At 48.6% G+C, this 13,961-nt stretch overlaps 2 protein-coding genes across 6 annotated transcripts in view; one reads left to right on the forward strand and one right to left on the reverse strand.

The window, feature by feature from the left end:
* Nucleotides 1–3,755: 3,755 nt before the first annotated feature.
* GABPB2 (GA binding protein transcription factor subunit beta 2) lies at nucleotides 3,756–9,728 on the reverse strand. Of its 3 annotated transcripts, none has more exons than XM_078382191.1 (8): nucleotides 9,589–9,728; nucleotides 8,614–8,781; nucleotides 8,259–8,453; nucleotides 7,638–7,788; nucleotides 7,433–7,549; nucleotides 6,680–6,865; nucleotides 6,264–6,409; nucleotides 3,756–5,856 (listed from the first exon to the last, which is right to left on the reverse strand). In XM_078382191.1, exons 1-8 carry the CDS (start codon nucleotides 9,694–9,696, stop codon nucleotides 5,569–5,571), a joined length of 1,359 nt encoding a protein of 452 aa, XP_078238317.1. In that variant the 5' UTR covers nucleotides 9,697–9,728; the 3' UTR covers nucleotides 3,756–5,568. The 3 variants fall into 3 exon arrangements, with proteins under 3 accessions (XP_078238317.1, XP_020653984.3, XP_078238318.1); XM_020798325.3 differs by having other exon boundaries at nucleotides 8,614–8,726; nucleotides 9,589–9,726; XM_078382192.1 differs by having other exon boundaries at nucleotides 5,569–5,856; nucleotides 6,230–6,409.
* The window catches only part of CDC42SE1 (CDC42 small effector 1), a 35,937-nt gene continuing 31,698 nt past the window's right edge, over nucleotides 9,723–13,961 (forward strand). Inside the window, exons 1-2 of one of the 3 annotated variants that reach the window (XM_072984305.2) lie at nucleotides 9,723–11,379; nucleotides 13,843–13,949. The gene's annotated coding sequence lies outside the window, so the exon portion shown is untranslated. Of the gene's footprint in view, nucleotides 11,380–12,427; nucleotides 12,628–13,319; nucleotides 13,488–13,842; nucleotides 13,950–13,961 lie in introns of those variants that run through there. The other 2 variants (XM_078382194.1, XM_078382193.1) reach the window with 2 other exon arrangements.

Below are 13,961 nucleotides of genomic sequence, written 5' to 3' on the forward strand. Positions count from 1 at the left end.
GAGCATTCCTATTTCAAGTCCAATCTTAGCTACGCCATGGCTGTCAATTGCAGTTCTCTACACCCCTGACAAGGATAGGATCATAATTGTTGAATGGATGCACTTGCCACACACTCCCTTGAACTTGTACTCCTGTGTTAAAGCAGTTGCAAATTTGTTTTGCCAAGGCATCGTTCCAGATGTTGCCACAATTGTCAGGGACGTATTAACTCTATTTTTTTTCTGCAGGGTGATGTTGAACTCTCCAAAAGACAAGCACCTGCTTTCCTGTATTTTTTATCAATTAACCACTTGTTTTTCCACAGATGCTTTTTCAGATGGTTTGCCTTTCCAAGGTGTTGTCACGTGGCAGCGTTTGAACTTTTTTCTAATGATGAGTTTAACTTTGTTGTAGACACACGTTTATAAGCTTTTTAGGCATTTGCTTTTTTTAAATATCTGTCTCCTTCCATAGATAAGGATTTGTTTTCACTGTTTTCCTGACTTTGTTACTTTAAAGCAGAACAGCATTCTGTTCCACTGCCCATATATGTTCCCACCCTCAACTTCTGGGATTTTTTACTAAAGGGAATGCTGTTGCTGATTCAGCTTTCAAGCAGAATTCATGTGCTTTAGTCTTTTTTCTGATCCTATTTGCTTCTCATGACATGTTTCATTACTCTGTAAATATGTTTCACAGAATGTTTTCTATCCCAATGACTCAGGCCAGAGACATTGTAGTTGGCACGTGGATGTCACACAAGTGCAGGTTTTTGCCTAAATTACATTTGACTGTGGATGCATTTTCTGGGTTTATTTGGCATCTCCTCTTCATGGAGAGACTGCAAGACAAGTTATTCAACATTACATTTGGGACAATTGCTGTAATGGGCCATCCTAGGCCTGAAGACTGGACAATGGACCTGTCTATATATCATCTGCCTTTCAAGAATTTTATGTTCAATGGGGACTCTCACTGAAGCATGAGATTCCTTTTAATTCCACAGGGCAAGCAATTGTGGAAAGAGCACACTTAACCCTTAAATTTCTTTTGCAGAAGCAAACCTCAGGCAGAGGGGTTTCTGGGTCAGATTGTTCCTATGGTTGTTGCAAAAGTTCTGTATACTTTAAATTTTCTGCTTTTTCCTCATTAACAGGGTTCACAACCCAAGTTAAAGTTCATTTCAGGGCAGAAGAGCAACTTCCTCGACCACCTGAGTGGTAAGGGATCAGTTCTCTTGATCACCTGAGGACAAGGATGCTGCAGTCGCACTGGACAAAGGCGCTGTTTGGATCCTGGCAAGATGGTGTGTATCTCTGCCATCCGACTCCTAGGACTGCTTGAACTGTTCTTGGTTCCGCGTATTTCTGCTCCGGACAATCAAGGCAATTCTTGGGTGCAACATGCTCAGTATATATTTGATGTTCATGGACAGAATGTTTCTCTTTTATATGAATCATGAGCTCACTGCCTGGTCTTATTGATGATCCAACCTTAATTCTTGCCTCTTTGCAAAGTATTTCAGAACATGGTCAATCTGAACTTCTTTTCCATGCTGTTCCTTCTACTTCTAATATTTCAAAGGTTCAATTTACGCACCACATCTGAGCTTTGTGTTTCTGTTGTATTCATGCAGGGAACTGGAATGCCAAGGTTCCAGGTTTCACTTGATCTGGACAATGTTTTAAAAGAATGCAGTTAATGCTACAACAAGAATCATGGTAGATCTGCAGAATGAAATAGACCAGTTAAAGCAGCTTTCAGTTAAAGCATCGCTAATTGCTTGCACATACTTATACTATGTTTTATTGTAATAGATACTCAAAGTATTATTTGCTTCCATAACTTGCAGCTTTCTATTGAGCATATATTAGCTGATTTGAGTGATACCATTATTACCAATAATATTAACTCTTCCCTATGGGATGGCTTTGCATACTACTAATGCATGGTATTATTTTACTGAAAATTTGTATTTGCCTTATGCTTGTTTTAAACAATGTATTCCTTCATTAATTAATGTTTTCACTAAGTGATATCAAACATCTGTACAATCAATGTCTTTATCTGCTCAGCAATTGTATCAATTCTAATATCATGTGTTCCTTTCTAGAGTAGGTGATTTTTATGGTGAGGCTGATGCACGATATACAGATTGAGATGACATGGCTGTTGCCCTCCATCAATGAAGAGCTTCCATGGACTCAGAAACCATCAGGAGTCTTACTGGCAGTAACTTGCTCATCCAAAATGAAATACAAACGGAGGGAATGTGGGGATTTTGTAGTCTAAAGTTCCATCTTGTGGCTATTAAGGGATACATCAGTGATGTTTAACATAATCATTATTTTAGTACAATCATGCATTCTCCTGTGATTCTCCTTATAATCATCCCATTGTTATGTGATTCTCGTTGTGCGCAGGCGTGGAATGCCTTAAGACTGATAACCACACGACGCCTCTATGGCCAAATTCTTATCTTATGCTAATTTTGCTTGTTTTGCGTGCTTAATAAAAACGTCTGGGGGGAAGAAGGTAGCCATCTTCATCTTCTTCTTCTTCTCTACCGGTACCTGAATACTAACAAGATAAAGTCTGCAGTGTCTTCATTTATCAGAGATCTCTCCCTGTTTTTCATGCAACTGCTGCTTGGCTGGCTTCCAAGCAGGGTTCCCTGGGGATTTCCCCACAACTCTCCAACACCCCCCCCACCGAAACCTCCCCCCTCCCGAGACCAATACAAGTCACCAACTAAAGGCAAATACACAAGATGGAAATTGTCGGCTTTGGTTCTCAGCAAAACATTACAAAATGGCTGTCAGAAGTTAAAGGACGCTGCGTTTGTTAAAAAAGCAGTTGCATATTCAATAAATAGCGCTTTCCTTTTAGGCAAGAATACAATTTATATTATGCAGTCGGGCTCTCTCCTCCGCCCACCCTTGGCTGGAAGTCTTCGTAACCTAGAGGTTTATAACCCAGCATCCTCCTCAAATGTGATTCAGCAGCTTGGTTTGTAGGCTCAGGAGGGACGGGGGGGGGGAGCCACCCCTGCGTCCACTTTTTGGTGCATGCAATACTCCTGAAATATTGGTGATTTCTTGCTCCACCTCCTGCCTTCTGAGTGTTTCAAAATCCACTGTCCCACAGCATCTCAGGATGGCTGGAGGGGCAGAAAATCCCCCTAGGCCAACAGGAAGCATCCTCTGTCTGCTCCCCACCCCACCCTTTGACTAACTAGGGGGGGGTTGTCTGGGGGAGAAGCCAGCGACTGTCCTTGTAAGGAGGCCTTTTAAACTCACTTTGGTTTTTTAAATCAACAACTTGACCATCTCAAAAATAAAACGGGAGGTTGAAGTGGTTCCCACAATTGTTCCCCGAATTAAACTGGGTTACTTCAACCGGGCCTGTGAATTTTTACTTTGCATCTACAGGGACCCATATTGAATTCTACATGAACCCAGCAGATCTAGCAGGGAGACAAATATCTGAGGGGCTCCAGCTATCCTTATTTCCTGGTCACTGTGGCTACAGTTGGCCACTCAGGCTGGGAAATTCTGGACGCTGCAGCACCCCCCACCCCCCCAAAAAGTGACCCTTTTCAAGCTATGCTAAGAATGATTCATTAGAATGGATGCTGAGTAGAGGACATGGTCTGTTCTCCCTAGAAAATCCAGGTGGGCATCTAATTGACTTCTAAGACCACTTTTGGTTTAAACTTTAAAAAGGACCACAGATAGTCTTCATGGGTGCAAAAAGAATCCTGTAAACAAGATGCTTATGTTACATACATACCTATTTATATATATATTTGTATAAAAATACATAGATCTACAATCGATATAAATAAATGCATCTCATGATAGGAACCCTGTTAAAAGCTCAAGATGGCTTTGAATTAGAAGGGAAACAGGGGCCAGGAATTCCATTTCCCCCTCCCTGCTGGTGCACAAAAGGTAGAAAAATGTCTTATTTCCCCCCACACACACACACAGACACATGCCCTAAAGTGCTACCCCTTTAAATTCCCTGGAGGGCTGGGATTCCTGCTAAGGTTCTATAAAGGCTCAGTGGAGCTCCGGGCCAGGCTGGCTCCACCTGGGGTTCTTGGGGCCTCTGCCTCCAGGTGGGCTTCTCTACCAACCTCACCTGCGGAAGGTGAGTCTCTGCTTGGTTTTCCTTGGGACCCTTTTGGGCTCGCCTTCGCCCCAGGGTGGGTCGGGAGACGCCGCCTGGCCACAAAGCAGCCGCGGCAGCCCACGGACGGTGGAGGGTCAAGGGGGAGACATGCCTACCGCTTGAGGCACACACAAACCTGGCTTTCCTCATTTCTGAATGCGTGTGGGAGGGAGAGAAAAAAAAAAAGAACCCCCCCAGGGTTTTGCTCCCCTTTCCAGGCCACCCAACCACACAAGGGCCCCGCCCTGCCCAGTCCTGAGGGCTGTGGGAAAGAGGAAATGATGGAAGTCCTGAATTGTAGAATTGGTTTCTTGTTGAATGGGGAGAAATCTCCTTTTCACTGCCCTGCGTCTGAGGAGGTTTGCAGGCCAAGAGAAATGGTCACGATGGCGACAGCTGCCCTTCTCTGTTGGCCAACTTAGGGAAGGCTGCCTTGTTTCTTTCACCTACTCCATCTTTTCCTATCCCCCAAAATGTTCTATCAGCATCTCTGCAAAAACAGAAAAAGGTCTGCCAATCTGAAAAGTTGCCTTCTCTTTTTTTGAAGTGCTGTGCTTTTATTTATTTATTTAATGTTGAGAAAACTCTGGGCTTCCCTTGGCTTTTCATACAAATATTTATTATATGCAGAACTTGGGTAAGTTTTTTTTTGGGGGGGGGATTCCAGAATCTGCCCACTGTATGGGATGGGCGGAGTTTCATAGTTTAAAAAAGTAACTTTTCCCAGCTCTGCAAAGGCACAAGGCAGATCTAGCAACAAGCATTCACGTTTCAGGGTCTGTCTGGTTCTGCTGCCTTCAGGCCCAATTTGGCTGGCACAGCACCTGGCATGCACACATCGCCCGCTAGTCCTCATGAAGGTCCTTGTTCCTCACGTGCTGTTGAGAGACCCCACAAGTGTGATCCTCAGTAGGCAGAAACAAACCTGCGCCTCTTTTCTCCTGAGAGCAACGGCCCTTTAAGGAGCCACCCCATAACAAGGGCCACGGCACCCGTCCAGGGCCCACAGAGGTTACCCCACTGATCCTGGCAGTGCTCCTGGCTACAGTGCCTTCCTCCAAGAGGACCGGCCTTGCCTTCCACCCCCAGGTTACTTGGAGGGGATGACAAAAGCATTTCAAGCTATGTTTACAAAAAGAGATCCCTGAAATGGGGGGACGATTTTAAAAATGGCCCCTTAGGTTCCTTTATGTTTTGAAGCCCTGCCTGAAAGGAAAGAGAAAGCCAAAGGGGTGCAGAAAACAGAAGAAGAGGAAAAGAGGGCTGGGTTTTACCCCAAACTGCCCCACAAACTATTGCCTAGAGCGTTTTTTTTTTTTTTAGTGTGGCGGGAACAGGAAGCCCAAGAATGCCTGCTGATTTAAGGATTCTCCTCTTTCTGAGTTTTTTTTTCAAAGTAGGTGACCTGAGGGTTAGGAGGTAACGGTCTCCACCATGATGTCAATCGGGACCTCCTCTTCCGTGGTCAAGCTGACCGTTCCTTCCGAGGACACATTGGCCGCGCTTCCCTCGCCCACTTCTTCCTCTGCCATAGCCGCAGCGGGTTCTGTCCCATCATCCAGCGGTTTGGCCAGGGCGTCCGGTTTTTGGTGGCCGTCCTCGGCCTCCGGTTCCCTTCGCACCAGCCGGCTCTGGTCCTCCTGGTCCTTCCGGTGGGCCTCTCGCAGCTGCTGCGGCAGGACCTCCTGCTGGGCATTGTCCTACAAAAACAAGCCGTGGATTTGTCACCGGTGGGGTTGGTGGAAGCGGAGTTTGGGGCTTGGCCCAAAGAGGGTGGGAGAACAGCGACACGGGCCCAGATTCAATCTAGAAGTCATGCGCTGGAGGAAAACAAGAGAAGAAGCGGTGCTACAGGGAGGGCATGTGGCCCCGCCTGGGGCTCCTGAGCACGGAGGTTCAGAACCACCAGGAGGGCCCAAGGGTGAAGAGCCCTTGAGGGTGCCCATGATGCTGAGGAAGGGGCAGGATGGGGCCACTACGGTGATCCGCACACTCTTCCCGGAGTGTACAGTTTGCAGGTGAAAGGATCACCTGACGAATAACACCTGTGAGCTAGGTGCATAATAAGGACACCTTTCAGGGCTTTGTTACTCTTGATGGGGTTAACCTGGCTTTCCTTGTTGTTCTCCAGCACCTCCTCAACTTTGATTTTCTTGGCTGGTGCGGGTATTTCTTCGTCTGGTACTTGACGGTTTCCATTTTGTTCCTCGATTATCTTTTCTTCTGTCGCCTGACCAGCAGGTAGATTTAGAACTGCAAGGCAGAGAAAGGAGGGGACCCGGGAGGCAAAGCAGGGCGTCAGCAAACGTGGGTTTAAGAGAGAAAATTTGCAAGGTGTTCCTCAACTATGGTGGATGCAGATCAAACGAGAGGAGAGGAAAAACATCGGCAAAAGACTATACAGTGGAAATGTAATTATGACATCAAAGCATAACTGAATGAAAAGCAATTTGAAACACACTTTCAGACACGGCTGTGACTGCACCCAGCCTTTGGGGGGGGGGAAAGGAAGCCCTTTCTCACCTTGCTGTCCGTTCTGCATCATCACCAGGAATGGCCGACTGAGGCTGCCACACAGGGAGGCCGCCGGGAGGTTCCCCAAGGGGACACGGTCCGTCACAATTGTAATAACCCGCTGGCTCCCGCCGCCGACTACCTGCTGCGGGGAGGAATCAGCGGGCTGGCTTTCCACCACTCCCCCTGAGAGAGCTGCAAAAATCAAAGGCGAGACCTTCAGACCCAGATCGGAGCCAAGAGAAAGAGCTGAACGGCACCTCGGGGGGACCGGGAGAACTGACCAAGAGCAAGCCGTCTGCTAGGATTTTGGCCACAATTCCTGGAACCACAGGGAAAACTCTTTAGGTCTTCTTTTGAACATGCCGTTTCTGGACGGCACACTTTCGGCCACGGTTTCTTCCCTGCAGGCTTGCGTGCCACTAGGGCTAGCAAAGACACCGTTTCTCTGCCAGGTCCTTGTCTACAACCGGGACACGGCACGGGCCCTCTGAGTTGGCATTCCGTGGACAGCTAAGGCTGCCTGGAGGGCGGACAGGGTTTGATTGGGTTGCCTCTCTCATTGGACAGAACCCACTTTGCCAACACTGGGGAATGCTGGGAGTCCAGACTCCAAAACCCTTGGCAGGGCCACCGGTGGGTCACCCTGGAGAAACAGGTTTCTTGGCGGCTCATGAGCTTCCTCCAGCCCATTTCAGGGAAGTCGTGCACAAGGACCTGACAGCTCAACCCAGCCCCGCCCCGAGATTCGTTCCCACCTACCAGGGGCTCCCTTGGAGCTGGACAGGGGTCCGGAGGCTTCGGCAATAGCTGCCAGAGTGGCAAGGACTGAGGTGGTTGAATCTGAAAACTGTGTTGCGGAACGGCGAGCCTCTCTTGCTGGGTGAGAGGAAACAAAAGGTGGGGAAAGGAAACTCATCTCTCTCAAAGTTGGGAGGAAGAGGGCCCATCGTTGTCGCAACCCTACCTGAGGTGGTTTTGGTGTTTGGCGATGAGATGAGGCTGGCTAAGCTCAGCACCTCCCCTGAGGTCAGAAGGAACGGCTGGCCCATGCTGACAGGGTGCGGGAGCGGGCTGGCCCTCTCTGGGCTGGTGTTGGCCTGATTCTGCATCGCCTCCTGAGGACAAGAAATGCCGTCAGCTGACAGAGAACAGGCTGACAGCAGCCCCTGGGCCGCCAGCGCCCGTCACTGCTTTCCGAGCCTCTTCTGTTGTGATGACTAGACCTTCAGCTCCTTGGGTCAATACACAGAAGGGGCGAACAGGGATCCAGGCCATGATTGGTGGGATGTGTGGAAGGCAACTGTGTGGGGACGATGGGATTTCCAAGCCCACCTTTGGAAGGCACCAAATTGCAAGTGGCAGCTCCAAGGAGACGCACACACGGACGCACGCCTTGGCCTTTTTACCTGCAAAAGGCTGCCACGCCTTTGGCCTCCCGTTTCCTTCCACCAGCGCCACCACCAGCCTCTCTCGCCCTTCCTGGCTTATCACGTCTCTGGTTTCCATCTGAGACGGCCTCCGTTCAGCCAAGAGAAAAGCACCGCTCCAGCTGCAACGGGGAAAGGAGAACCACAGGGGGCCCCACCTGCAGGATCAGCAAGGTCTCTGGGTTGTTCTTCTCCAGAGCGATGTCGAAAGGGGATTTGTCGAACTTGCTGAAGGCATGGACGTCGGCCCCACACTTGATGAGCAGCTCCACGACCTCCCGGTGGTTGTGCTCCGTGGCCCAGTGCAAGGCTGTCATCTTCAGCATGTCCTTGGCATTCACGTCGGCCCCATTCTGGGGAGGAGAAAACAGCGGCCGTGAGTACAGCGAGATTCAACAGGAGCCCAAGCTGATCAGTTCCCGCTCCCAGTTGACACAGACTGGACTGGACACTTCCAGGAGGACGCCCTTCCAGTTTGGCAGGCAGCCTCGGCCACGAGGGAGCCCAGCTTACCCGGATCAGGAGCTCAACGATGTGTGAGTGGCCGTCAGCAGCTGCCATGTGTAACGGAGTTCGGTCGACTTTGGTCCGTGCGTCCCGACTCACGCCTGCCCGGAGGAGAACCTCTGCCGTGGAATAATGGCCATACTGAGCCGCCAGGTGAAGTGGGGATGTCCCCAGCTGTTGGCACATGAAGGAGGACAGACACAAGCCGGTGACCGTCCAAACTGCCTCCTCCAGCGACGCTGTGCTGGCTGCTGCCCCCCCCCCTCGCACCCTGCTTCTCTGTGGACGGATCGGCTTTGAGTAAAAGGAACGGCCTGCTTCCGTCCCATGGCCTAGTTCACAGAGTGGCTCCCGTCTACTGAGTCAGGGGGGGCGACGTGTCTTTTCAAGGACAGACCCAAAAGGAACCATCCGCATAAATGCACAGGGAAGGATAGACTGTACACAGCTGACAGTCAGGATGGCTGGCTCTGAGGCTGTCTTGCCTCTCTTGCTCAGTTGGTGAGGAAGGCGAGAGGGAGGGTGGGGCTGCCCCCCTTTCTCTGCTGGCCATCAACTGATGGGCCACTCTGGAAATGCCGTGTCAGCCAGAAGAGCCCTCCTTTGGATCCAGGATCTAAGGAAGTCCTCTTTACATCAGCTTTTACTCAGATAGGTCAGAATTACAATTCACATCATCCTCAGCCAACGTGATTATGAGAGCAGTCATCTAAACTGGGGAAGTTCAGGCAGAAAGCCAGACTGAAGGAAATTTGTACAGTGGGGTGATTTTTTAAGGAGCGTTCATTTCTGGGTTCAAACTAAAAGCCTAACAGATGTAACAGAAGCACACAGTTATGTTGGGCCCCGGGGGCGATGTGGGGGGAGAGAGAGAGACAGAGGTACCCCAGGGCTCTGCCATTCAGTGGCCAGGATCCCCCTCGGGAAAAGCTCTCTCTTTCGGGCTCCCCGCCCTGCCACTTCTCTCTGCCGCCAACGTACCCAATCGGTGGTGAAAGGGGCGCCATTGGCCATCAGTGTCCTAACTTCATCATCTTGACCTTTGCGGGCGGCTTCTAACAACCTCTTCCCCAGGTCGACAAGGGACATCTTGAGACATGGGAACGAAAATACTCAAAAATCTGGAAGGGAGAAGCAGAGAATTGTTACGTCATTTGGAGCTTCTGCCCTGGGTTTCTTTTATTGGAATGATGAAATCCACCCACTGAAGCATGGGAGCAGCTGCGCCAAAGCTGCAGGCCTTCCGCAGGTACAGCCGCTCCGCATGACCTCCCTCTGAGCTTCCTACTTTCCATCAGTAGGACAGGACAGTTGGTGTTCTTGCTGCCTGTACCTAAGGGAAGTGGGAAGAAGGAAGCTCTTCTATAACGACTTCTATAATTCCGGTGATCTTAAAGCAATGGACATCACTCTCCTCCTCACCACTTGATCCAGAGAACAACCCCTGCAAGGTAGGCCAGGTTACCTGGCGACTGGCCGAAACTCATACAGTGATCTTGAGTGGGGACGTGAACTCAACGCTCTGGACGATGACTGCAGATTAGTATTGTACTCAAATCACCCTGCCCACCAATTTAGGGATACAGTATCAGCCTTAGTCAGACTCTCCAAGTAGCCAATATTCAGAGAGTATCTGGGAAAATATACTTTTTCCCCCACTCAGTAGACAGATGGGTAGAAGCCTGAGCACCCCAGTCTGGCAGACTGTCATTCTCTCCCATCCAGGCTCCCTTCTCACGGCTTGACCCCTCCAGATCTTAACCCGTGCCATAAGGATTGGCCACAGTGATACAAGTGTAAATTACATTTTATTACACCACTGTAACACGCTGTATAGCATGCTGCATTTGGAACACCCACTGAAAAATGCAGAAGTCAAACAGTTTAATATAAGTTTTAGAGGCCTTATACAGTATTGCCAATCTTAAACTCGCCACACAAGTTTCCAGTTTGCTTCTGAGCTGAGCTGCAGGTGCTGATTGTGTTTGTTGGTTCGTTGGTACAATGCCTGCCTGGAATCTGAGATTCCCAAGAGAGGCCTTGTTGTAAAATGGTCATTTTTGAGAAGCTACACTGCTATATACTATAGATTGTGTGTGTGTGTGTTTTCTCTCTTTTCAGTAGCCCCATCAATGGTGGATTTCCTTCACAAAGGAACCCTCGTGGGCTTCCGGCAGGTGGCTAAAATTACCGTTTCATATGGCCTTTTGTTTCTAAAACAATTGGAATTTTCAATTGTATGTAATCTGTTTATAAATACTTCTAAAGTCTAAAAATTCTCCTTTGTTGTATATCATTGAGCTTATGCATACACTTCTGATAGTGTATGTGGTAGCAAGTTAATAATTTATATACGGTATTCTCTTCCATAGTAAAAATTTCCTCCCAGGGCGGCTGAAATACAGAATAACTGTATTTAAGACAGAAGAATAACTGTAAACTTACACACAGTCATTGAAACAATAAGATGAACCAAAGTGGCATTGATTTCAAGGGGTTGACTTTAAATACAACAACATGGATTTGCTCACTGTACACCCTTTTCCAAGGAGAGTTCTCCTTTCATCTTACCAGGTCTGATCACAGGTCATGTCTAGGTTTGCACCCTCCACATGTGTTTCTTTATTGCCTAATTGAACTGAACAGTATGTGGTGGAAAGAGATCCCGTTTCCTGTTTGATCCCAGGACCCTGCCCAATGAAAGTCAGGAGAAGCAGCAGGGGAGTGGAATCCAGGAATCTGGAAATAAAAGCCACCTAAACAACCGCCCAGGTTTGTTTATTTGCTTGTTTAAGATTGAAAAGTTAAAAAAGGAGAAAATGTTTAGCATTTAATCTGTTCTAGCTATAGTTCCTGCAAGTATTTCTTTATAAATGGGATAAATCACACAAGTTTACAGTACAACCCTAACCCTAACCCTTGTAAATACAGAACTATAGCTTGCGTTTTAAAATCCGTGCTGGTATATATCCAAGGAGACCTGCCGGTGTCTGTGTGAATTTCCACGTCCCACTTTTTATGCTATGCCAACAAGGCACTGGGTCCAATTTCCAGCAGGTCTGCAGAAAGGGTTTTAAGCCTCCCTGAATTAGGTGGATTTCTTGGAAGCAAGTCCTGCCCGCTGCTCAAGAGCCCAGAGATGCTTGTCTGCTCTAGAAAAACTGCTTTATGGAAGGGTAAATAATACTCTCTAGCCTCTCACGCGTGGGTGCCCCCCCCAATAATTAATCGCGCCCCCCTTATGCAAAGGGGAGGGGATTTGGCATGGAAACCTTTTCTTAGCCCCCCCATCCCCAGAAACACACACATTCCCCCCTCCCAAAGTGGGGGGGATTTCCTTCTGTCCCCCCCATTTCAAGGTCCCCCACCCCTCCCCCCAAATCCATAGGCAGAGCTTCCCCCCCTCGACGAAGCCAACGAGACCCCCATCGCCCTCCCCCCCCCAAAAAAGCACTCAGCACCAGACTCACCCCTCAAAGGCGGGGGGGAGCCACGTTTGGGTTTTTTCCCCTTTTTAACTTCCGGTGAGCATCTTTTTGGGGGTCTAGGAACTTATTATTACAGCATTATCATCATTATTATTGTTATACTGCTTGTTGTTGGTTTATTGTTTTTTGTTTTCAAACGGTTTAAGGCCCCGCCCCCCCCACAAAGCCCGAAGTGGGAAGGAGGGAAGCAAAATGGCGGAACAGGAAGTGGCCCGAGAGGGGGAGGAGGGGGAACGCTTAGAGAGGCACACAGGGCGCTTCCGGTATGAGCGGAAATACATTCCTTAGCCGTCTGCGGCCCAGGGAGGTCTCGCTCTATCTCGGTGTAGCTCTGTGGTGAAATGGCGAGCCGCCATGTACGGCGTTCGAACTATCAGCATCTCTATGGTGAAACTGAGAGAGCGCTGGGCGGCCCCTCTGCGGTTCTAGCGAGTGCTTTTTCCCTTTTGGTATCTCTATGGTAGACTGGCCAACATGGCGTCCCTAAAACGCGTTCAGAAAGGAGGACACTCTATCTCATAGCATCTCTATGGTGGGCCTTCACCTGACCATTATTACATTTATTTCATTTTGTTATTGCTTAGTCTTTCTGCCCCTAAATGGGACTCAAGGCAACTACTGAGACTCAAAGCACTGTACTGGAAAGTTTAGGCTTCCAATTTTGGGTTTAAATTTCTGAGGGGAGGGATTTTTGGTTAGGCTTTTTTGCATTACAATCTATAATCCCTTCCTTATAGACGCTGCCTAAAAGCAGATTAAAAAAAAGAGGACAGTTATTTTTTTCTCTTTTTTTAAGAGTGCATAAGTAACAGATTGATAGACAGATGTGGTTTTTGAAATATGTAATTGCCGTGATTAATAATGAGCAATTAGCAATTCCAGTTCTCCTTGTGTGTTGCCATTCTGTTTGATCCTCATCCAGACATGCAAAGAGTAAATTTGGGGTATTTCCTGACCCCATAGGAGATGTAACATATCAAGGGAGTTTTTCAAAGAGAGAGAGAGAGCGAGAGCTGTTTCAGCATACTGTATATAGATATACTGTATAGATATATATGATAAGAGCCAAAGAGTTTATGGCACCTTAAAGACGTAGCAAGTTAATAATAACCATCAAGTCAGTTCTGACAAGTGACCCTTTTTCAGAGTTTTCCCAGGTAGGGAATCCTTGGGACTGAACGGCCCTTCCCTGCTTCTAGGGGTTGCCCTGAGACCGTTGGGCAGCTGGTCGTGGACATAAAGGTGATCGTGTGGCGCCACGGGTGGCATCGTGGCTGTTCCTCCACTGAGGCCGAAGGGATCCCCAGCCTCTCACCAGAGATCTGCTCCAGAAGGCCCCCTCGCCCGATCCCCGGAAGCTCTTCCCATCACCCCCAGCCCCACCCCAAGCTGGTGGGACCCGAAGTTTTCGTGTAGTGACTTATCTGACGTTTTTCCACCTTCGCCTAAGGCTCTCTGGGTAAATGCCGTGCAGAAATGTTTTGGAGTGTGTGTGTGTGTGAGAGAAAGAGAGTCAATATGAACGGTGGCAATTTAAATGAGAGGTGATATGTAGTAGCTGCAGAGTCCTCCCCCCGCCGCCCCCCCCCCAGTTCTTGGACACAGCTCGTTTTGGTTTTGGAAAGCCGAGAGCTCTCCCTCTCCTTTCCAGGCCACTCTTTCCTCAAGGGACTGTTTTGCTTTTCTTTAGCGCCTCTTTATCTTACCCCTTTTTTTCCTTTTCTGATTTCTCATTCTGATGTTCCAGTGCGAAGCTGGGGACGTCCTCATCCAAACCGACAGGGTGCTGCAGGTCTCTTGCCCACCCTTGATGTCACAAACGGCTTCCAACATGTCTGTTACTCTACCACTCAGGTAAGCGGAAGC

This window comes from Pogona vitticeps, chromosome 15 (assembly GCF_051106095.1).
Source record: "Pogona vitticeps strain Pit_001003342236 chromosome 15, PviZW2.1, whole genome shotgun sequence".
NCBI classification, from domain to species: domain Eukaryota; kingdom Metazoa; phylum Chordata; class Lepidosauria; order Squamata; family Agamidae; genus Pogona; species Pogona vitticeps.

Coding starts and splice junctions, on each gene's coding strand:
- GABPB2 (XM_078382191.1), bottom strand. CDS start 9,696: ATGTCCCTTGTCGACCTGGGGAAGAGGTTGTTAGAAGCCGCCCGCAAA. Junction 8,782..9,588: donor CCCCTTTCACCACCGATTGG/GTACGTTGGCGG, acceptor ATGTGCCAACAG/CTGGGGACATCCCCACTTCA. Junction 6,866..7,432: donor CAGCTCCAAGGGAGCCCCTG/GTAGGTGGGAAC, acceptor TGATTTTTGCAG/CTCTCTCAGGGGGAGTGGTG.